Source organism: Cynocephalus volans, chromosome 11, assembly GCF_027409185.1.
Source record: "Cynocephalus volans isolate mCynVol1 chromosome 11, mCynVol1.pri, whole genome shotgun sequence".
Classification (NCBI taxonomy): Eukaryota; Metazoa; Chordata; class Mammalia; order Dermoptera; family Cynocephalidae; genus Cynocephalus; species Cynocephalus volans.
Genome location: NC_084470.1, coordinates 1918641 through 1943336, shown reverse-complemented (window position 1 = coordinate 1943336; position 24696 = coordinate 1918641). Strand labels below are relative to the sequence as shown.

Genomic DNA, 24696 nt, shown 5'->3' with positions numbered 1-24696 from the left:
CCTTTTCTTGTATTCTCGCCAGCATTTGTTATTTTTGTCTTTTTTGTAATAGCCATTTTTTTTTCTTTTTTTCTTTTCTTTTTTTTTTTTTTTTGACTGGTAAGGGGATCGCGACCCTCGGCATGGTGTCGCCTGCATCACGCTCGGCCAGTGAGCACACGGGCCATCCCTATATAGGATCTGAACCTGCAGTGTCGGCACTACCAGTGCTGCACTCTCCCAAGTGAGCCACAGGGCCAGCCTTGTAATAGTCATTCTAACTGGAGTGAGATAATATCTCATCATGGTTTTGATTTGCATTTTCTTAATGATTAGTCATGTTGAACATTTTTTTTATATACCCATTGGCCATTTGTACATCTTCTTTTGAGAAATGTCTCTTCAAGTCATTTGTCCTTTTTTTAATTGGATTGTTTTTTGAGGTTTAGTTGTTTAACTTCTTTGTATATCTGGATATTAATCCTTTGTCTGATGAAGAGTTTGTAGATATTTCTCCCATGCTGCTAGTTGCCTCTTTGTTCTATTGATTGTTTCTTTTGCTGTGCAGAATCTTTTTAGTTTGATGAAATCCCATTTGTCTTTTGTTGCTTTTGTTGCCTTTGTTTTAGAAGTCTCTAAGAATTTTGGCCCAGACCAATGTCTTGTAGTGTTTCCCTTATCTTTTCTTCTAGTAGTTTTATAGTTTTGGGTCTTATTTATAGTCCTTAATCAATTTTGAGTTAATTTTCATACGTGATGAGAGCTAGGGTCTAGCTTCTTTCTTCTACATATTGATATCCAGTTTTCCCAGCACCATTTGTTGAAGAGGACATACTTTCCCCAGTGTGTGTTCTTGGTGCCTTGTCAAAGATCTGTTGACTGTAAGTACATGGATTTATTTCTGTATTTTCTATTACGTTCCGTGGTCTATGTGTCAGTTTTTATGTCAGCACCATGCTGTTTGGGTTACTATACCTTTGTAGTATATTTTGAAGTCAGGTATAATAGCTCCCACTTTATTCTTTTTGCTCAGGATTGCTTTGGCTGTTTGAGGTCTTTTGTTGTTCTGTATGAATGTTAGGATTGTTTTTTCTATATCTGTGAAGAAAGTCATTGGTATTTTTGATAGGGATTGCGTTGATTGAATCTGTGGATAACTGTGGGTGGTATTGGCATTTTCACAACATTAATTCTACCAATCCATGAGCATGGAATGTCTTTCCACTTTTCTTCTGTCCCCTTTAATTTTTTTCATCAGTGTTTTATGGTTTTCCTTGTAGAGACCTTTCACCTCCTTGGTTAAATTCCTAGGTATTTTATTATTTTGGTAGCTATTGTAAATAGGATTGCTTTCTTAATTTCTTTTTCTTCTAATTTGTTGTTACTGTACAGAAACACTACTGTTTTTTGTATATTGATTTTGTATCCTGAAGCTTTACTGAATTCATTTATCATTTCTAAGAGTTTTCTGGTGCAGTCTTTAGGTTTTTCCCTATGTAAGATCATGTCATCTGTGAACAGGGACAGTTTGACTCTCTTTTATCTTTTACAATTTGGATGTCCTTAATTCTTTTCTCTTGCCTGATTGCTCTGGCTAGAACTTCCAGTACTATGCTCAATGGGAGTGGTGAGAGTAGGCATCATGGTCTTGTTCCTGTTCTTAGAGGAAAAACTCTCAACTTTTCCCCATTCAGGATGGTGTTAGCTTTGGGTTTGCCATATATGGCTTTTACTGTATTGTGATACTTTCCTTCTGTACATAATTTGTTGTGGATTTTTATAATTGAGGGATGTTGAATTCTATTAAATGCTTTTCTCTGCATCTGTTGAGGTGATCATATGGTTTTTGTCCTTCATATTGTTCATTTAGCTTATCACATTTATTGAGTTGCGATGTTGAACTATCCTTGCTTCCCTGGAATAAGTCCCACTTGATAATGGTGTATAATCTTTTTGATTTGCTATTGAATGTTTTTTCTAATATATTTTGGGAAATTTTGCATCTATGTTCATCAGGAATACTGGTGTATTATTTTCTTTTTATGCATCTGATTTTGGAATCAAGGTGATGCTGGCCATATAGGATGAGTTTAGGAGAATATCCCTGCATTAACTTTTTGGAATAGTTTGAGAGGAATTGGTGTTAATTCTTTTTTTAAAGTTTGGTAGAATTCAGTAGTGAAGCCATCTGGTCTCAGGCTTTTCTTTGTTGGGAGACCACTGATTACTGATTCAATCTGTTGTTGTCTATTCAGGTTATCTGTTTCTCCTTGATTCAGTCTTTGTAGGTTGTATGTGTCCACAAATTCATCCACTTCCTCTAGATTTTCCAACAGTCTCAAATGATTCTTTGTATTTGGCATTAATAGTAATGATTTGATAATAATGATTTGAATGATAATTTCTGAGGTATCCATTGTAATGTCTCCTTTTTCATTTCTGCTTTCTGCTATTTGGGTCTCCTCTTTTTCTTAGTCTCGTTAATAGTTTGTCAAGTTTGTTCATCTTCTCAGAAAAACAACTTTTTGTTTTGTTGACCTTTCATATCCTTTTTTTTTTTTTGGTCTATTTCATATAGTTGTGCCCTGATCTTTATTATTTCTTTTCGTCTACTAACTTTGGGGTTGATCTTGCTTTTCTAGTTCCTTGAAGAACTAGATAGGTTATTTGAAATTTTTCAACTTTTTAAATATAAGCACTTGTTACAATAAACTTGCCTCTTATTACTTCTTTTGCAGTCTCCCATAGGTTTTGGTATGTTGTGCTTTGATTTTCATTTATTTCAAGGATTTTTTTGATTTCTTGCTTAATTTCTCTGACCCATTGGCCATTCACAAACATGTTGTTTGATTTCTATGTATTTGTATTGTTTCCTAAGTTTTGTTTGTTATTGATTTCTAGTTTTATTTTGTGGTGGTCTGAAAAGATACTTTATATGATTTCATCGTTTCAAAATTTGTAAAGACTTGATTTGTGGGCTCACATGGTCTATCATGGAGAATGATCAATGTGCTGATGAAAATATTGCATGTTCTTTAGTTGTTGGATGAAATGTTCTTTAAGTGTCTGCTAGGTCCATTTGGTCTATAGCGCAGTTTAAATCCAATGTTTCTTTGTTGTGTTTTTTCTAGATGATCTGTCTAATGCTGAGAGAGGGGTATTGAAGTACACAAGTATTATTGTATTGGGGTCTATCTCTCCCTTTAGATCCAATAATGTCTGCTTTATATATCTGGGTGCTTCTATGTTGGTTGCATATATATTTACATTTGTTACATCTTCCTGCCAAATGGATCCCTTTATCATTATACAGTGTCCTTCTTTGTTTGTTTTTATAGTTTTTTGTTTGAAGTCTCATGAAAAATGATTACATTGTATAATGATGAATATACCAATATCCTGATTTGAGCATCACATATTGCACACAGGTATTGATATTCAATTCTTTACCCCATAGATATGTACAATTAACTATGCTTCAATAAAAGAATTTTTTTTAAATACATATAGCTATTCCTGCCTGTTCTTGGTTTTCATTTGCTTGGAATATCTTTTTCCATCCCTTCACTATTAGTCTGTGTGTGTCTTTACAAGTGAAATGTGTTTCTGGTAGGCAGCATGTAGTTGGGTCTTGTTTTTTAATATGTTCAGCCAGTCTATATCTTTTAAATAGAGAATTTAATCCATCACATCGAAAGATGTTATGGAAAGGTATTGCCTTACTCCTGACTTATTTTTTATGCTTGTGTTATATATATTGTTCCTTTCTTTCTTTTATTGTTTGTGCTGTTTGGTGGTTTTTTTGTAGTGACAAGTTATAATTTCTGTCTTTCTCATTTGTGTATCTGTTCTACCAGTGAGTTTTATTCTTTCACTTGTTATCATGATAGTACTTATTTTTCTTTTGCTTCCAGATGTAGGACTCCCTTGAGGATTTCTTTTAGGGCCAGTCTTGTGTTGGTAAAATTCCACAATTTTTGTTTGTCTGGGAAAGACACTTTTTCTCCTACATTTCTGAAGCATAGCTTTGCTGGATGTAGTATTGTTGGCTGGCAGTTTTTTTCTTTCAGCACTTTGAATGTATCATCCCATTCTTTCCTGGTGTGTAAGGTTCTGCTGAGAAATATGCTGTTAGTCTTGATGCTTTTCTCTTGCTGTTTTTAGAATTCTCTTTGTCTTTGACTTTTGACAATTTGACTATAATGTGTTCTGGTAAGGACCTTTTTGGAATTAATATGTTTGGGGATCTTTGAACTGATTAGATCTGGAAGGCCATATCTCTTCTAGTACTTGGGAAGTTTATAGCTATTATTTCATGATATTGGTTCTTGATGCCTTTTCCCTTATCTTCTCCCTCTGGAACACCCATAATATGGATATTTGTATGCTTAATGTTGTCCCACGGATCTGTAGTCTTTCTTCATTTTTTAAAATTCATTTTCATTTTTCCTTTTTCTGACAGGGTTGTTTCAAAACACTTCTCTTCAAGTTCAGAAATTCTTTCTACATTTTGTTCTAGCCTGTTGCTTAAGATCTTGGTTATATGTTTTATTTCATTCAATGAGTTATTCAGTTCAAAGATTTCTGCTTGGATCTTTTTTATGATATTTATCTCTTTGTTGAATTTCTTCTCCAGATTCTGAATTATTTTTCTCATTTTTTTTGTGTGTTCTCTATGTGTATTTTCTTGCATCTTGTTGAGTTTCCTTAAGACTATTATTTGGAAATCCTTTCAGGCATTCCATAGATTTTCTTTTTGGGGGGGTCTGGTAATGGAGAATTATTGTATTTCTTTGGGGGTATCATGTTTTCTTTGTATTTTTCATGTTTCATGTATCCCTATGTTGATGTCTGGGCATCTGGTAGAACAGTCTCTTCTGATACTCTGGAATAGCTTTTGGGAGAGACTCTTTCCTCTATATGTGTTTTATAATGTCAGGTGTATAGAGTGTTCTAGGTTTGGTTCTGGGTGAGTGCAGTAGTGTATTATCTGTTGTTTTCTTTGATGGTATTCAACATTGTAGTTTTCTTTGAGTGCTTCTGTGGCCTAAGCTCTAGGGCACTCAGCAGCCCCTTGCTGGAGTGAGCAACTCTGGGCAGGCTCACTTGTGCCCCAGCCTGGATCCTGTACCTCTGATAGCAGCACTGGAGTGCTCTGCAGCTCCTCAGATTGAATGGGTAACCCTGGGTGTAATTTCTGGGGTTGCGGTCAGAACCTCATTGTCCACCTCAAAGTCTACCATGTTGCTTTTCACACTTAAGGTGGACTTTTCTCCCTCTCAAATCATTTTAATTCAGTGTTGGGCCACTTCCTTTCTTCCTCTCTCTTGTATGTGGTTTTATGAATTCATTTATTCTCTGAAAAGGTTTAGGTCAGGAATTTGAGGTATAACTGCTACATTCGTTGTTTCCTTTTCTATTAATAGAAATTTAATAGGTAATTTGAAGTTTGTACTGTTATCTACTTTCTGTATATGTGGTTATATTGTTATGCTTGTTGGATGATGGGTGGACAGATTTGGATCTAGGCTGCTATAATTTTACTTAGGCTACCCAGAAGTCCACATTTGCTCCCTTTTTAGTAAGTCTAGTCAAAACATAAAGACAAACAGAAGCTCCCTTGTCAGTTTTAGTTCATATTTCAACTTTTTTAAAAAGGAAAGCTTAAGTTCTCAAATTGCAAGTTCTCCTTTCTTGAAAAGGGGCTTGTATAATTATTTTTCCACAGAGTGGTAGAAGAACTTTTAATATAGTATTTTTTGGAAAATGGACTTTCAGCTGAGAAATAACATTTGGAAACAAACAAATAAAACCTCTTTTTTCTTTTAACAGAAATTGAAAAAAAATTAACTTGTCAAAACTTTGTTTAGATTTAGGATATGTAGCCCCCTAGTGTTATCTATTTTATAGCAGTATCATAGTTTCAGTTCCTTGCCTTTACACAAAATTTCTCAAGGAACATTCCTTTGTCTAGGCCTCACCATATATATCTCACTATGATTAAAACTTTTGTTTGTCATTTATAGGTATAATTGAATATTTTAACTGGGTAATTTATAATTTTCATTACTTGACTTCTATCTGTTTTATTTTCTAGTTAATTCAAGGTAGTGCTTGGTGGTGTGGAACAATCATTTTGAAATTTCTGACATCTAAAGTCTTAGGTGTTTCAGACCACGTAAGTACTTTGTAGTTAAAAATAATAAGTTTCTGTAAATATGTGACTGGGTGAAAACTTTGTAACAATCTGTTCTTTTCTCTTCATTTTACAGAGATTAAGTACCTTAAGTTCCCCAAGCTACTTACTGGCAAAGTCAGTAATAAAATTCTGCAGTTCAATGATATTTGCAACTTACTAAGAGAAAAGTGTATTAGTGAATTCTGACTTAGTCATCCAGGAAAAAAACCTAATAATTTAAGTAGTTATTTGTTCATATTTCAGTTAAAATACAAATAACCGTTTGTTTAAATTATAAGTTATACATTTATTGCAGATGTTAACATAGAACAGTCTGTATTCAGCTTTGAAATATAGAATTCTTAAAGTCTCAATATAGTTTCATTTATTTATAATTATGGACTAAAATTAAGATATGATTTGATATTTTTAAGACTTTTGTTGATATAAAAAGAGAATGTTTCAATAAAGTTTTCTGTCTTTTCATGTTTTAGAAAATAGGTGTAGAGCACTTATCTCTCATGTGGCATTTTTGTTTGCTGTAAGGCTAATGTCTCAAATAATGACTCTTCTGAAGGCATAAGTCCCTACTTAACTAATTTAGAGAACAGAAGACAGTGCATGAATTTCCATGAGTGCATCATACAGTCATCTACTGTGAAATTTATCTTATCTGGTGCCATACAATTAGGGCCCTGTCCAGTGCTGAAATTGTGTTAACTTTAGCAAGAGATTATATTACTCTCTCTCTAAAAGGTCAAGTGCTATCACTACACAATAAAACATTCATACATGTTCATGTTAAATGAAATAGCTAAGTGTAAGCATTTATTTGAAATTTGTTGGTAGCTTTGCATAGTGGCTTATTGTTTTTATTCGTTGCTGCTGTTCTCTGATATGTCTGACGTTTTTCCCTTTTCTTCCTTCTCTTTATTGTTTCTTAACTTTTTTATTTTATATGGTATGTATTTTGTGATAAACTTTGTTTAGGCCTTCTAAGTTGTTTATTTATCTATTAAGTTGGTCTGATTTTGTTTCTTGCCTTGTCTCACATAGTCACCCAGCTCTTCACAAATCTTGAAAGAAATACATATATACCCCCTTCATCCTAAATGATTTCTTCCATGTGACAGCTATGAAAAAGATTTGACATTATAGTGGTTTGGTTAAGTATTTTTAGTCATCAGGCCTTGTAAATTAGGAAGATAAAAAGTGCAACTCAAAATTATCCTTGGTATCCTTGGTAGATAAAAGAAATGATGAATGAATGAAAACCACTGATAATCATTAGACTCATTATAAAATAATTTCTGTCTCTGTAAAATAGAGTTAAGATTTTATATGCCAGATATTTTCTTTTTTCCTGGCCTTCTGAGAACGCAGTGGAAAAATAACTGTCTCATAGCAGGTAGTAAATAATCAGTAGAGAATAGGAGTTCTACATTGGGTTTGATTGGTGGTGGTTATTTTTCAGGTATTGGAAATCAAGTAACTAAATCCAAGTAGTATGCATAATTGTTGTAATTCTTCTGAGGAGTATCTCTCATACTTAATGGCTTAAATGTATGTCTGAAAAATGTCAAGAAATGCCAAACATTGTAATGAGTGTCTGAGGCTTTGTGAAGTGACAATGTGTAGAAAGTTTGTTTATGACTTACAATATGTGGTGAAATGGGTTAAATGAATTTTTTTTCATTATCAATTATCTGATTATATAATCTCATGATTAACTCCACAGTGGTTTCTTCCCAGCAAATGTTGATTTTAGCTCACTCTTTATCATCTTCTGTGCCTATTTTTTCTGACCTCTTTCCACATTTGATTTCTCTTGATATTTCTCTTTGTTCTCAGTTACCTTGATATGTCAGCATGTAGGTCATTTGGTTCACTGTAGTTTTTTGTTTTATTTGAGAGGCATCTATGTACCTTAGATTTATCTTCTCTGTAGTCTTTATTACTACTCTTATATCAAATCAGTTATTATTGACTATAAGCATTTGTGTAATTTTAATTCATTTTTACTTTACTTTCTTCCAGATTCGCCTCAGTGACCTTATAGCAGCCAGAATCTTAAGGTATACAGATTTTGATACCTTAATGTATACCTGTGCTCCTGAATTTGATTTCATGGAAAAAGAGGTATGAATGTTTCTCTGTCTTTTCCTTCTCAACAGGTATAATGATTTATTGCTCTTAAATTTTCCTTTTAATCTGAAACTCAAAATTTTTTCTCAGAAACACCCAACTTTGTCATTTTTTACTATAACTTTTGCTGATCATAGGCTTTCCTCACCTGTTTTCTTATCTGTAAAATCAGTATATAATATCCCTACCTTAAAGAGATATTGATGATTGTTAAATGAGATAATCCAGGGAGAGTGCTTAACATACTATATGACCCATAATAATCACTGTTATTTACAATTCAGTTACTTTTTATAACCTAGGCTACTTGGAGGTATGCGACCATTTAGGAAAAAAAATCAGAATTCTTGTTTTTGTTTTTAAGAAATCTAGTTGTATTACATTTAATATTACAAATTTACAAATATTACAAAATTTTCTAGCAAGGTATTACCAAGAAAGGTGTACTACTAATGAGTTTTAATGAATATATAAAATTCATATTAAGTTATAGAAATGTGTAGTTTCATTATCCTTTAAAAAAACCTCATATTAAGCTTTAAAATATTTGCCTCCTTGTAGAATCATAGAACACTAGAGCAGGAAGGGATCTTAGGGGCCATGTAGTATATTGAAGAAAACAAAGCTTAAACAATCTACCTAAAGGACACACTGGGCCAAGATTAGAACATGGGTTCTCATGGATTCTAGAACTACCAATTCAGTGCTCTTTCCTCCATTTGCTGCTTAAATTTTTCTTCATAGAACATGAAAAAGTTGTCACTGGTTCAGTAGTTGTGTATTAATTATGAATTCTGAGTTACTGGTAAATATAATAATATAATAATAAATATTTACCACACATTAGTCTCATCCATCCAACCTGTCATTAATTTATTCAGAAACTGTTATTGACCCCTAATTATGTATGTGGCAGTTTTCTGTAGGACTATAAAGAAGAAAACGACCTGGTTTCTGCTTTCAAGAAATATGTAATTTAGTTGCATGTAAAATCACTTGCTATCACAATATTAGGTCATAAGAATTATGTAGGTGATATTTCTGTACTTATTCCTACTTTCAGTAATTACTTTGGCTAGCTTTCTTCCTTTTTAGCTCTAGTTTCACCAATGAAAAGAATGGAAATTTGCAGCACACGAAATGATATGCAGGGCTGGGATCATTGTAAACATTCCATTAAAACTTTGTTGTGTAAGTAAAAAAATAAAAATAAAACCAAATGAAAGGAATAAAATAACAGATATACCTAATTCTGGGTTTAATAGTTTTTATCATTTAATTTTTGAATACTTTTTATAACTATTTTTATAATGTTGATTCGTGTATTAAAATATGGAAGCTCATAAATATATATTCTGCTGACATTTTTACCTTTAGAAATTTCATTGGACACTCAATTTGACGTACATTTTTACTAATTTAATATAAAAGTTAATAAATAACTGTTGTGAATTATTTTCTGTATTTCAGACTCCACTGAGATATGCAAAGACATTATTGCTTCCAGTTGTTCTGGTGGTTACTTGTTTCATCTTTAAAAAGGTATGTTTTTAAAAATGTTATTACTTGCTTTTGGGTTCAAGATAAGGGCTATGATGAATTAATGCTAATTGCTCAGAATGGCATCTTATTGTTAGTGTGAACTCTTCCCTTCCCTGAAAATTTTTTATTTAGATCTTTCTTTATCTATTATTATATGGGTTTTTTAGAAAGCCACATAATAACAGGTGTTATTATTTATTCTTTCAAAAGATTTATTGGTCACCTACTATGTACCAAGTACTACAATAGCATTGTAGGTACCCTTGGACAAATAAAACATGGTAGCTCCTGTCTTGGAACTTACATCTAGGGTACGGGGTGGGGGCCATTCAGCAAATAATCACACAGATGACTAACAAATTACACTTGTTATAGGTGCTAGGAAAGAAAAGTATGGTGACAACTTTGGTATCTTTCCAAAGTAAAGCACTTTTCAAAGAAGTCTTTATTTTTAGTAGGCATACACAGGAGGAATGTGTATAGCCATTAAAAGAAACCTTTTTTTAAATGTTCACTGTTTTCACAACAGAAGAAAATATTATCACAATAAAAGAAATCTTTAAATTATTACTGGTAGATTTTGTGGGTCTGGGAGAGGTTTATCTAATAGCCTGGTTAAAGACAGTGGTCCTTAGTTTTTTAGCAATTCTGAATCATTTTTATTTTTGTTGTTTACAAGCTGTCTTGCTTCGAGGCAATTGTGGCCCTGTTGAAATGAGTTTTCTCTAGAGTCAAATTGCATATCTTCTCTGCATAGTTCCAGTTCCCACATCTCTTATTCCTTTGTTTTCACCTAAAATACGAATAAATTTATGAGTCGGAAGGGCATCTCCCTCTACATCTCTATAATTTCACCCTAGATCTGATATACCCTGGGGACCATGTGGAAAGGGTCAGGATAGAGGAAATGAGAAGGAATGGTTAAGGAACAAGCAAGTTTGCTGCTCTCTATCCCATTGGCCCTTCCTAGTTCAGGTTGAAGATTTTCTTCTCTACCCAGTTTTGTTCATCACGGCCAATTGCATTCTTACAGGGCTCCACAGATGGGCTGATGCAGGAACGAACTGTTCAGTGCAGAGAAAATGATAGCTAGATCTACTATTGCTGTATTTTTAAAAATTAGAATCTAAGACTCATAAACACATCACTAGTCCCCCAAACACACCGCAGCTCAAACTGTGCATGTGCACTAGTGGCACATATGTGCATGCATGTGCACACACACACCAACACACACACACCCATCTCAGCAGCCACCAAAAAACTACATTCCTTTGTGCTTCCTTATAAACCCCTCAGTCTTTATTTGTCCTATTGTGGCTGCTTTTTCACCTCAGAGATACTTGTAGTTCTCACTTACATTTTCACTGTGTAAAATCACTCCTGGGAAGGGAAGAAGGAAGGTATATATAGTAAGGATTTCTTGTGACAGTGTTGAATCTTAAACTCCTGTAAATGATTACATCTTATTAACTGTATACTCTAATGAGCATTTGCTTGCATATTTGACTGGGGTCTCATTTATGTCACATAATGCATAACAAGTTGTGATATTAATATTGTGTTTATATAGCAGTTCCTTTGGAACTTGAAACATTCTTCCATGAAAGATGCTCTTGAATCTATGAGAGAAGTTAAAAATTCTAAATTTAGATTTCATTTTAGAGTCCAAATTCAACTATGTATTTTTTTCAACATTTGTCTGTGAATTATAAACAACATATGCACAGTGCAAAATTTTAAGTCATAAATTTTTTGTTACTGTTTAAGTTGCATGTGACTTCTTCTAAAGCCTCTTTGGCCAAATTTAGCCTTTACTCCTCTCTTTTTCCCACCCTCACCAAATCTGGTACATTTTGATGAGTGTCCTAAACCTTCTGTAGTGGCCACTTCAGGTTGAAAGATATCAGGGAAGCAGCTATGCCCATAATTAATTTATTAATAATCAGGAGTTTTAAGTGAGATAAGAGTATAAATGTGTGTAGCTAGATAGGTAGACAGGGAGGGAGGGAGGTAGATAGATTCCTTGGGAGGCTAAAATAAAATAGTCTCTGAAAGTACATGGAGAAGCTGCCTCTTTGTGCACACCAACCTGCACCCCCACCCCCTTTCCAGTGAAAACATAAACTTGCAGCACTAGTAAATAGTTATCCACACGTAAAAGCTTAGAATTTTCAGCTGAAGTGGACCTTAAAGATCGACTCCAACACTTTTCCAACACTCTGTTATTATTATTTTTTTTTAATAGAAGAGGAAGCTATAACTTAAATTATTTGTCTGGGGCAGAGCTGGTACTAAACTCTTCCTGAGGACTCACTTTAACTTTAAAAAGTACTTCTCTCTAGGGTGGGTGTATCAGTCCTTTTTGTATCGCTATAACAAAGTACACTGAACTGGGTGATTTATAAAGAAAACGAAATTGGTTGCTTACAGTTTCTGAGGCTAGGAAGTCCAAAGTCCACCTGGCAGTGGCGACAGTGACTCAGGGGTCTCACATTGCAAGATGGCGGAAGCAGAGACAGCAGAGGGACAGACTCTCCTTTTCTTTTAAAGCCCTCAGAACCACGCCCCTGACCACCATTTTTAATCCGTTCAATCCAATCACCTCTTCAAGGCTCCACCTTTCAGTTACCATAATAGGATTTCCCACCCTCTTAACAGTCCCAGTGAGGGCTAAGTTTCTAATACATAAAACTTGGGGACACAATTCAAGTTTCAGTGAGTTTTGGGGGGACATAATTCAATCCACTACAGTGGGATTTTTATATTAATTGATCAGAGTATTTTAAATGTTGCAGCATTCCTTAGAGAAGTTTCATTGATTTGATTCTATTCACAGACTGTTCGTGATATTTCATGTGTCTTATCTACAAACACTTTTCAAAGGTAATTATATCACAGTTGTTTTTAAAAAATGTTATATTTGACTAATAAATAACTTACCATAATATTAATTTTTCAAGTGAATATACATTGTTTCAGCATTATGATTAAAATAAGAGATTGAACCAAACTTAGATGTTTTGTCCAGAAAAAGACACTGTACAATTCTTATGGGTTTCTTTTATGTATTTGGACTTGTTTTGGTGATATTTATATTTGTGAACTAACTAAAAGTTTAAATTGATTTAGTTTAATTTTATTATATCACTAGAATTTAAAGTCACTAAACAGAAGTAAGAAAAAGTTTCATTTTGGTCGTGCTTTTTTTCCCTTAACTTTCAGAGAAGGTATAATTATTTGTTTTTCTGAATGTTATGAAATTTTTATTATTTATTTATTTATTTATTTTAACTTCTCAATATACATTGTAGTTGATTTTTGTGACCCTTTACCTGTTCCTCTTTCCCCCCCTCCCTATTCATAGTTAAAACTGTCGGATCACATTTTTTGGTGGTTTTAGTAAAGACTCTAGAATTAAGGCATAAACAGATGCTAGCAATATATAACATGACTCAGATAAACCACATAAATAAATTGCTATAGGACACAAGAAGTAAGTTGTGAAGAAATTTATTTGCTAATATTTTATTTAGTGTTTTTTGTTTATATTTTTATAAGTGGGATTGGTCTGCAGAGTTTTTATGGGATACCCAACTGGTTTGGGAACCAAAATTATGTTCATCTCGTAGTATTACTTGCTTTATATCTTGCTCTGTTCTCTGAAGATTGCTTCACTACCTTAGAAATTAATTATTAACTATTAATTATTATTAATTTCTGCTTCTATTTTTATGTCCTCTTATTTTTTCTTTTGATGTGTTTTTGTTTTTCTGTGTTTAATGTCCAGTTCATCTATTATCAATTTTTATTGTTTTCTAGTAAATACGTTTAAGTTATGCCTTTTCCTCTAAAGTCATTCATGGCCACTTAGACTATATCCTGTGTGTACTGTTGATTTCTATATAGTCTGTGATTTGAGTTTTGGTCATTTAGTCCAAAATTGCTTAGAAGAATGCCTTAAAATTTCTAACTAGTTTCTTTTATTTTGCATTTTACTTTTATGATTTATTTATTTGCTATTTGTTGAGATTAATGTTCAGTTTTTGTAAATGTTCTATGAGAATTAAAAAATGTGAATTTCTTATTTTGGGGGAATTCAAAGTTACATGTTGTATCATGTAGTTAATAGTGCTGTTCTAAGTGCTCTAGTAAACCAATTTGTTTTTCTACTTTATCTGTTATTTTCTCTGAAAGCTATGTTCATAGATAACATTAAGAATGTATTTTTTTCAAAATTGTCTTTTAATGTTAATTGTGTTTGCTTTATATAGACAGTGCTATGGTTCATTTCATGATTATTGGATTGTACTTTTTATTATTATAAGGGATTTTCTTTGCCTTATTTAGTGCTATTTTCTTTAAATTCTTTTTCATAGAAAATTAAATGGCCACACCCACTTTCTTCATTATAGTATTTGCCTGGTATACTTTTACCTATGCCTTATTTTTTCAGTGTTTTTGTGGCATTTTGGTTTAGGCATATTTCTCATTGTTGGGTTTTACTTTTTTTCTATTTAGATTCCTCTCACTCACTTTTGAATTGGTGAATTTAACCCATTTTTATATTCATTGTCACATCTGTCATGTTTGGACTTCTTCCTGCTATCTCATTTTACGTTTCTATTTATCAGGCTTTTCAAAATTATTTTCTTGATATTTGCTGAATTGTTGGTTATCTATGTGCCATCTCTATCTTACTGGTGATTTTCCTTGAAATGTTAGCAGATGTATTCATATTGATATCAAGAATTAATATCTAAAACCTATTATCACCAGCAATAATAGCTAACAGGTACTGATGACTTACTACGCGTCTGACAATATTTTAAGTCTCTTATCTTAGTATTAACCTAATAAATCCCCACAACTACCTTGTGAGAGGGGAATCCATTATTATTCCCATTATTTACAGACGAGGAAACTGAAGCACAGAGAAGGTAAGTAATTTTCCCGAAGGCACACAGCTCGTGAGTCTGGAGTCAGCATTTGTGCTCAGGCTGTCTTGCTTTAGAGACTGGCTTGCTTCACCTCTGAGCTATTGAAATACTTTGACTTCTCCCTACTGCACAACCTCACCTCCCAGGTTATGCTGAAACAATATGAAAATTTACTTCTAGATTGTTGTAATTTCTCTCCTGTTTTAAGAGGTCTCTGAACATTTAAAGTCACCAGCAGTGTTTTGACCCAGTTTTACTGGGTTTTTTTTTGTTGTTGTTCTTGACTGTTTCTTGTATCTAATGCTTTCTCCGTCTTAGATTCATAGACTACATGCTCAAATGATATTTTTCAGAAAGAGTATAGAGATGGCATGCTTTCTGAGTGCTCTCTTATGTGAAAAATGCCTTTATTTCGCCCTTATAATTGATTGATGGATTAGTTGGTAGATATTTCTCGGTTTTATTCAGCATTTTGCAGGCATTGCTTCTTTGTTTTCTAGCATTGAATGTCTCTGGAAATTTTCAGGGTTTGGAAGTGGGGTGTGTGTATGTGTGTTATTCACTCTAATATTCCTTCAGCTCGGGAAGTTGTTTTCTTATTCTGTTGTTTTAGCTCTCTTTTTTGAGCTTCTATTATTCAACCTTCTTTTGAGATTTTAAATTAGGCAAATATATTTTTCCCAGAATGTCTGAAAACTCCTTTTTATTGCAGCTTGTTTTAGTTATATAGGTGTAGTATCCTCTGAAACTTCTTTGAAGATAATAATTGGAATCTTCATTTAATACTCTCTCGTTTCTTGCATTAACTACGTTTCCTGAGCATTCAGTTGTTTGGCTCATTTGTCTTGGTTTCTCTTTTATGCTATTTGTGTCTTGTGTATTCATATTTTGAATTAGCTACTAGATTTATGTGTAACAGTAGTTACTGTCAGGGTTATTGTGATTATGCTCACGTACCTACCAGGCCTTCCTTGCATGCAGCAGCTCACTACAGGACTCTGTTGTGACTGGAAGATTTCAGGACAAGTGGGAACCCCTACCCTCTGACTGCACATGTAGGGAAGGAGCTACAGTGGAGGCAAAGTAATTTGGGGACTCCACTACTGTCCCAAGAGGCCTTTCCCTAACCACACTTGTCCAAAATCTATGGGTCTGTGTGCCCCTGACCTTCCTTTGGACACTGTGTCATTTCTCTCCCCAAACACAAAGTCCATGTTAGACCTCTGCATCCTGTAAAGCCTTTCATAAAAATAAAATACCCAGTCTTATCAATGGAACGATAAACAGGCAGTCTCTTACCTCTTGCCTGGATCTAATACAAGCTCTGTGAAGATAAGAATTGTATCAATGCTATTCACGCTATCTTCAGTGCACAGTGCCTAGAACATGCTAGTGTGCTGCAGATATTTAGTCAATTGGGACAACGTTTTGGGAACTAAAAATATTTATATGCCTTACCCAATAATTTTTCTTTTAAAAATTTATCTTAAAGAAATATTCAGAAATGCTCACGAAGTTTTATGTACAAGGATGTTCGGTTATTTACAATTGTTTAAAATGAAGGCAACTCAAAAGTATATGCTATACATAGATCGAATATTTAATAGAAGGTCTTTCTATTCACTTACTCTTCCAGAGGTACAATCTCCAGGGAACAGTAAAACCTATTTTTATCTTAACCAAAAAATGACTTCTTTGACACACTTTTAAGTATGGTGGCTATAAATTAAGCCTTTTAAATTGCTGTTAGTAATATTATCTAATCTATTTTATTTTTAATTTATGCTCTTTAAGTAGTTTAGAGAAAATCAAATCTAAAAAAATCTAAGAACAATGAAGCTTCGTGAAATTAAGCTTACTTATGTAATTATATGTGAAGTTTATTCTTATATAATTACAGTATAATGGATATTTAGTAGATAAATAATATTTTTGTTTTATTCCAGAAAACAACTCCTTGAACATGGTGAGGTAAAGTTTTCGTTTTAATCTCTTATAGATTCGTGTATTGAATTCTTGTTTCAAGGGTAATTTCCAATGGAGAATATAACCTGCTGCTGGTGAACCATCCATAGTGCTTGAATTGTTCAGCTTTGGTAACAAATTTCTGCTGATCCTCTCACTTTTAATCTGCTCTCACTTTTGAACAATAATAAGGATTTGAAAGTCAGAAGGTTAATTTATGACCATGGAACATAATTAAATTAATTGTCTTCATTTATTCATTCTTTCATTCATTCAGCAGTAACAAGCATTTGCTTTCTAGCCTGCTCAGCTAATCAGCTGTGGTCCGTCAGTGCAGGCACCTGTGGACCTGTGTCTGGTGCCTTCTGCCACCACGTAGACTTGATGGTCAGTCAGCTACAAGCTCAGCAGGGTTATAGGATGCAAAAGATAGTGTAGTAATGTTCCTCAAGTATGTGTAACTTTACAAAAAACACACTAAACAAGACATTCTGTATGGTGCATATTATTTTGTGGCATACAAAGGGAAAGATCAGTGTGGGCTGGAAATACGATTTCCTAAGTGATGGAACTTTAAGGGGGACCTTGAGGGAAAGATCATATTTACAAGAGAAGGCAACTGAATTTGAACTTAATAAGAATATCTTATGATTACCAGTATTTTTTGAATAGTTATTACATGCCATGTACTGTGCTGTTTAATTCTTATAATATTATTTCCACTTTGTAAATAAGGAAATTATGTTAGTTAGATAATACTAGCTGTTACACCAACATTTTAATTACTTAACTTAGTAGAAATTTACTTCTTTGCTTACATAAAGTTAAAACCAAGAGTTCCTTATTAGCAGGTGGCTCTGACAAGCAGTGATGGAGAGACCCAGACTGCTTCCTTCTGTGGCTCTGCTATCTTGAACATGCACTTCCAGAGTTTCTGTGCTTGCCTGCAACAAGCCAGTGAGGGAGAAAAAGCAGGAAGATCATACACTGGAGGTGTTGCAAGGGCTGGGCATGGAAGATTTGCATGGCAGTTTCAGCCCACATCCAGAACACAGCACATGGCCACACCCAAGTGCTGGGGAGGCCAGTGGCTGCATGTCAAGGGAGAAGAACAGATGGGTATCTACCAAAAAGTAGAGACCCAAGCAGTGAAGTAGCTTACCTGAGGTCTCACAGCTAATTTTTAGTAAAGATTGGATTTGAACTTAAGCAGTCCATTCCCAGAGCGCTCAACACTTATTGCTTCCTGTGTACAGGGCATTTTTGTAAGTGATTTACATATACTAATAATTTCATCCTTACAACTACCCTTTGAGGTAGGTACTGTGATTTATGTTTTATAGATGAAGAAACTGTGGTGTAGAGACGTTGAGTAACTTGCCTAATGTCGCAAAGCCCAGGCAGTGGAGCTGCAGTATCTAGATCTGTAACCACTCATTCTACTGCTGCCTCATGTAAATGACTTTTCTGTAAATCATCCATGAAATGTAACATTACCTGGTTTTACTTATTAGTTCACATTCAGACTTCATATTTAATATACAATATCTAAAACCAGCCTCTTTTTAAAAAACATAGTACTTAATTTTCTGCCCTTCTTTCTCACGTTATTTTGCTTCTTTCTCACTGTCTTTCATTTTTCCATTCATCCTTATTTTGCATGTTTTCTTTTTTTTTTTTTTTTACTAATTCTATATACTTACAGCAGTTTGATCTTTATTATATGCCTACTATATACTAGGTTTCTACTTTAAGGAATTTACAGTATAGTGGGGGAGGATAAAAATGTGCACAGATTAAGAATATGCAGATATGTGCAGTGAGAAAAGTAAATTCAAATGTTGTACAGAAGAAGTGATTACATCTGTGTGCAGGAGGCAGGGTAGTTGGGGAAAGACTTTTTTAAATGGCTTTAGAGGAGGAATAGGAGTTTACCGAGGTCAAAAGATGTGCATGTGCAAAGGAGGCATAAGATAGTATGTTGTGTTCAGAGCTACTGGCAAATCTCTAGTGCTGATATACAAAAAAGCAAGAAGTGGCAGAAAATGAGACTGAAAAGGTAGGCAGGTGTATTAGTCCGCTTGTATTGCTGTGACAGAAATACCTGAGACTGGGTAATTTATAAAGAACAGAGGTTTATTTGGCTTACAATTCTGGGACAGCTGCATCTGGCACAGGCCTCAAGCTGCTTCTATTCATGGTGGAAAGCAGCAGGCAACCGGTGGGTACAAGCAGATCACATGGTGAGAGGAAGCAAGAGAGAGAGAGAGAGGGGAGGTACCAGGGTCTTTTACACAACCGGCTCTGGCAGGAACTAAAAGAGCGAGAACTCACTCACTACCTCTCCTCCCCCAGGGAGAGAATCCATTCATGAGGGATCCACCTCCATGACTCAACTCCCAACACTGCCACATTGGGGATCAGATTCCCACATGAGTTTTGGCGGGGACAACACATCCAGACTCTATCAGCAGGGTTGAGACCATGGAGGCTTTGTACACAAAGAATCTGGACTTCAGACTGGACTTTATTCCTAAGTGAGAGATGGTATGGTCAGATCTGAATTTTAGATGTTTTAGGTCTGTTGGCAGTAAAGCAGACTTTAAAAGGCAAAACAGGAGTGGAGCCAACTAACAGGAGCACAATGATAGTAAATCTCTTAATTTCTAAAATCTGCAGGTCTTGTGGAAGGAAGTGATGAGTTTCAGTGCAGTGCCAGTATAGTCTTCTATCTGCTGGGCAAGAGGTGACCTCACATACCACTGCTGCTTAGGGCTTGCTTTTGGAGACAGGGACTGTCTTCGGTCGGCGTGAAACCTGGAGGAGTACAGAGGGCGCTGCTCACCTTGAATGCGATGTGATAGCACAAGGCTGTAGATACATTCCAGTGTGTTTCAGGGTTAGGTGAGGGCTTGTTAGGATGACGTCATCACCAGGGAGTTGCTTGCTTGCTCCTCTCTGTCGAGCCTCTGAACAGGTGACAGTCTGCCTCCCTCAGCTCACTAAAGAAACCACTGGGTTACCTCCCTACTGTCACGATAGTGATTATTAAAGTTTGTTAGGTTAAAGGATTCTGTTGTAAGTGTTCCTCATAATTTAATGTATTGAAACTGTAATTATTTATTTTATCAAATTAGTGTCTTTTAACCAATTTTTATGGGCTTAGAAATCAGTACAGGTGTGTCTAGTAATTCACAGGAAAGAAGAAGGAGGGAAAGTGAGTTAGGAGCAGTGTTTATTCCAAGAATGTCAGAGTTCACATGAGGGACCCGTGTGGAGATGGACTGAGAGCAGTGCGGTGACTGCTCTGCTGAGCTTTCCAGGAGACCCACTCGCACCTCGTTTTGCCCATGACAGTCAGTCCTGTACCTTCACTTTTTCCCCTCATATCTACAGCTTATTATATCATTTGATCATTTTACGTTTTACCCTTTACATCTTAAGTCAGTTGAGTTTCTGTTTTCTGTTACAAGGATTTTCTATTACTTATGGCTGGAGGGTTTTCTGTGACATACAGCTGAAGGCATCTGAACCAGTATGGAGTGAAGTGCTGCAGAATTTGTGGGGACAATTATTTCTTTTGAGAAACTGACTGTTTGGGCATGGGGCGGGGGGCAGGTCTGTGCACTTCTGTGTCAATAGCCTAATAGAACATGCTGTTCAATAATTTGTTGTTTGGAGAAGCAGCATACTGGTGGTTAAAGACATAGACCCAGGAGCTAGGCTGACTCACATCCTATTTCTTTCTGCCCCTTACTAACTGTGTGATCTTGGGTAAGTTCCTGAACATCTTTTAGGAAACAAGAACAACAAAAATACTAATACCTATCTCATATGGCTTCTGTGTGAGTTATATGTAAGGTACTTAGAATAATGCCTAGTATAACTTAAGCACCATGTAGGTGTTAGCCTGTACAATTAGTGTGAATTCTAGACCAAGACTTCAGGAGGCTCCAGCTAATATTCTGCCTCCTGTTACTGTGCCCACGGAGGGACACCTCTTTAGCATGGTCTCAAGACATCTGCGAACTGTCACTGAAGGTAGTTTTGACAGGAACAGCCTCCCCATTTGGACTTGTCTTAGACACTTAGTCCTTGTTTTCTCTCCACTTGGTGGCTCCTACCTCACACTTCACCACATTGGGCTCACTTATTGCAAAGACAGGTAGTGAACAGTTTCCTAAGCTCCTCTTCCTTGCTTGCTTTCAGCCTCTAAAAAGTGTTGTGAAGATTTTCCTAGTAATTTTTATGTTGGAAAGAGGTACTAACAAATTAACAGTAGTGTACTTATAGTAGTGATTTTGGACTATACCTTCTGACTGTAGCTTTCTAACCTCCACTTGGTGGTTAAAAAGAAATCTACTTAATAGAATGAAGATGATGGAACTATATGGCAAGAGAGCCCTGCACAGGGTAGGAGCCTGAGAGCAGAAGGATGGTTATGAGCATTGGGGTGAGAACAGAAAAAGAAAGCAAGTGACACCATTTGGAAGAGCTATTTTATGTTGTCCAGGCACACATACACACACACGCACACGCACACGCACACACACACACACACAAAAAACCCAAAAACACCATTCAGGAAAAATAAGGAAATGGTGAGGATCTTTCAAGTCTCCAACCCTTAGATAACAGAAGAAGGTGAAAAAGAATTACTCCTGTGGACTTAATTTTGTCATGCGAGTTGTTGCTCATGTAGAAGTGACTGGAACTATGAGAGAAAATGACAGTGTCATTCTGTGGCTCAAAATAATCAAAAGAGTATTGGGAGAAATTAGGTGTATATTTGCATTAATTAGATCATATCTATTATAGTGTATTTCTAAATGCCACATTTTAAGAAAAATATGGACAGTCTGTATACCATATCTAGAGAAGGGCAACCAGAATCATGACAACACAGATCTAATAATTGAAGTTTTGTGAATATTTAGCCTAAAACCAACAAGCTTTCTAAGGGTGAAGGTGGGGATAGTGCAAAGTCATAATTAGAGTTTTTAAATAATAGAGAACTTTCATACATAAATGGGTTTAGACGAACTTCGTGCAGTTCCAGAAGTGTGGAAATGGCAGAGAAAGATTTCCTAGCATTTTTGCTATCTGGCATTGCAGTGTGCACTCCTGTGACGTACTTCTGTTCAGGAAATAGTGAATGTCCAGTTCATAGATTTAGGGAAGAGGCACCTGTTTTGGATAGGTGATCTCCCGATCTGTGATTTGCTGGTTCTTAACAAAAGGACTTGTTTGGTTATGAAGGGTGGTTGGGGTTTTTTGTTTTCTCCATAACATGTTCCTGACTGCCCAAAGTTGAGTTTGATTAAAAAATGAAGGACTGATTTTGAAACAAATGTATTCTATTCTAACATGTGTCCAAGAATTGTGAAAAAAAATAAATTCTATTTTTAAATATCTTTACTTGAAAATTAAATAAAAATAGCTTTGGGTACGGTTTTTGCCATTCTGTTTTAAATATAAATGATATGTTTCTGATTAAAAGTATAACACAGTTAAAAATTTGAAAAATGTAGAAAAATCATTCAGAAGTAACCCTTGTTAGCATTTTGATGTGTTTTCCTACAGCATTCCCTATTCCCTATTCCCATACATATATATGCATAGATATTTTCTGTAGAATTAATATCATTCTATATGTTCAGAGTTTTATACTCTGAAAACTTTTCCATGGCATTAAATAATCTAATATATGATTACTTATTCTTTTTTTATTGATTATGAATATTCATGAGATACAAAGCTGATTGTCACCCCTTGTGCCCTAGATGTAAAGGCCAGGTTCATACTGGCAACATACCCATTACCACAAATTGCTTTGTACCCTGTGTCCCCACCCAGTTATCCCCAGCCTCCATCCCCCTCACCCTCCCCCCCACCCCACTCCACTTTGTAGCCCAGGGAATGTTCTCTCCCTCTGCAAGTCCAACCCACTAGTGAGGTCTTTCTTTCCTTCCTTTTTTCTCTCTTAGCTGCCACTCATGAGTGAGCACTTGCTGTATTTATCCCTCTGTGCTTTGCTTATTTCACTCAACATAAGGTTCTCCAGGCTCATCTGTGTTGCTGCAAATGGGAGAATTTCATTCTTTTTTATGGCAGAGTAGTGTTCCATGCTGTATATATACCACAGCTTCCTTATCCAATCATCCATCGATGGATATTTAGGTTAGCTGCATGTCTTGGCTATTGTAAACAGAGCTGAGCTATATTGGTCACTTAGATTGTTAGATTGTTACCTGTTTTTCCTGTTAAAAATACGTTTTGGTGATCCTCTTGGTAGAACATCATTGTGTTTGGATTATTTCCACAGATAAATTCCTGAAATGGAAATTTATGTCGAAGGGGTTGGCTCTTTTCTCTAGAGAATTGATAAATAATTTTAAATTACAGAAGTTTATCAATTTATTATTTCAGCGTTTGTTTCGTTGCATCCTCTGTAACACTCAGTATTAATTTATTTTTCTTTCTTTATTTTAATTTTTTTTTTTTTTTTTTTTTTTTTTTTTGCTGGCCATTACAAGTATTGAACTCTGGACCTTGCTGTTATCAGCACCATGCTCTAACCAAATGAGCTAACCAGCCATCCCTTTTTAATTTTTTTTTTTTTTTACCTTTTAAAAAAAACCTTTTTATTGAAACATATTAATGGTATGTATTTATGGGGTACAAGATTTATATTTTAATACGTGTATACAATGTATGATGATCTAATCAGGGTAATTAGCATATCTGTCATTGTAAAACATAATCATTTCTTTGTGAAGTGAACATTTGGTCTCCTCTCTTCTAGTCGCTTCATAGCATGCAATAAATCATTGTTAACTATAGATTGTTAGACTGTGCACTAATAGAACTCATTTTTTCTATCTAGCTGTAATTTTGCGTCCATTAACCAGCCAGCCTCTCACTATCCCCCCCAACTCCCCTTTTTCACCTCTAGTAACCACAGTTTTTCTTTCTCCTTTTAACAGTTCAACTTATTATTATTTGTTTTTATTTTTGTTTTTGTTTTTTTAGCTGCACATATGAATGAGAACATGTGTATTTCTCTCTCTGTATACACTTAACATAATTTTCTCCAAGTCCATCCGTGTTGCTGTGAATAGCAGGATTTCATTCTTTTTTATGGCTGAGTAGTATTCTATTGTGTATATATGTCACATTTTTTTATCCAATCATGCATCAATGGACAGGTAGGTTGGTTCCGTATCTTGGGTATTCTAAGTAGAGCTACAATGGACACGGGAGTGCAGGTGTCCCTTCAACGTGCTGATTTCCGTTCTTTTGGGTATATACGCAGCAGTGGAATTGCTGAATCGTATGGCAGTTCTGTCTGTAGTTGTTTGAAGAACCTCCATACTGTTTTCCATAGTGGCTGCACTAATTTACAGTCCCACCAACAGTGTAGCAGTGTTCCCCTTTCTCCACATGCTCACTAGCATTTGTTGTTTTCTGTCTTTTTGATAATGACAAGTCTAACTGGAGTGAGATGATATCACAATGCGCTTTTGATTTACATTTCCCTGATGATTAGTGACCCTGAGCATGTTTTCATGTACCTGTTGGCCGTTTGTATGTCTTCTTTTGAGAAATGTCTATTCATTTCCCTTGCCCATTTTTTAATTGTGTTTTTTTTAGTATTGAATTGTGTTCCTTGTATATTCTGGATATTAGCCCCTTATTTGATGCATGGTTTACAGATATTTTCTCCCATTCCGTGGGTTGTTTCTTCGCTTTGTTTATTGTTTCCTTTGCTGTGCAGAAGATTTTTAGTTTGATATAATCCTATCTGTTTATTTCTCTTTTGTTGCCTGTGTTCCCCCCACTCCCCCATAAAATCTTTGCCCAGTCCTATGTCTTGGAGCATTTCCCCTGTGTTTTCTTCTAGAAGTTTTTTCAGGTTTTACATTTAAGTCTTTAATCCATTTTGGT

General features: G+C 35.0%; 1 protein-coding gene across 1 annotated transcript in view; it reads left to right on the top strand.

Moving 5' to 3' along the window:
• The window catches only part of DPY19L2 (dpy-19 like 2), a 141068-nt gene that overhangs the window by 79727 nt on the left and 36645 nt on the right, over positions 1–24696 (top strand). The window contains exons 13-17 of the mRNA XM_063114522.1: positions 6077–6157; positions 8195–8296; positions 9773–9844; positions 12684–12730; positions 16731–16755. Coding sequence (XP_062970592.1) covers positions 6077–6157; positions 8195–8296; positions 9773–9844; positions 12684–12730; positions 16731–16755 — 327 coding nt within the window. The remainder of the gene's footprint in view (positions 1–6076; positions 6158–8194; positions 8297–9772; positions 9845–12683; positions 12731–16730; positions 16756–24696) is intronic.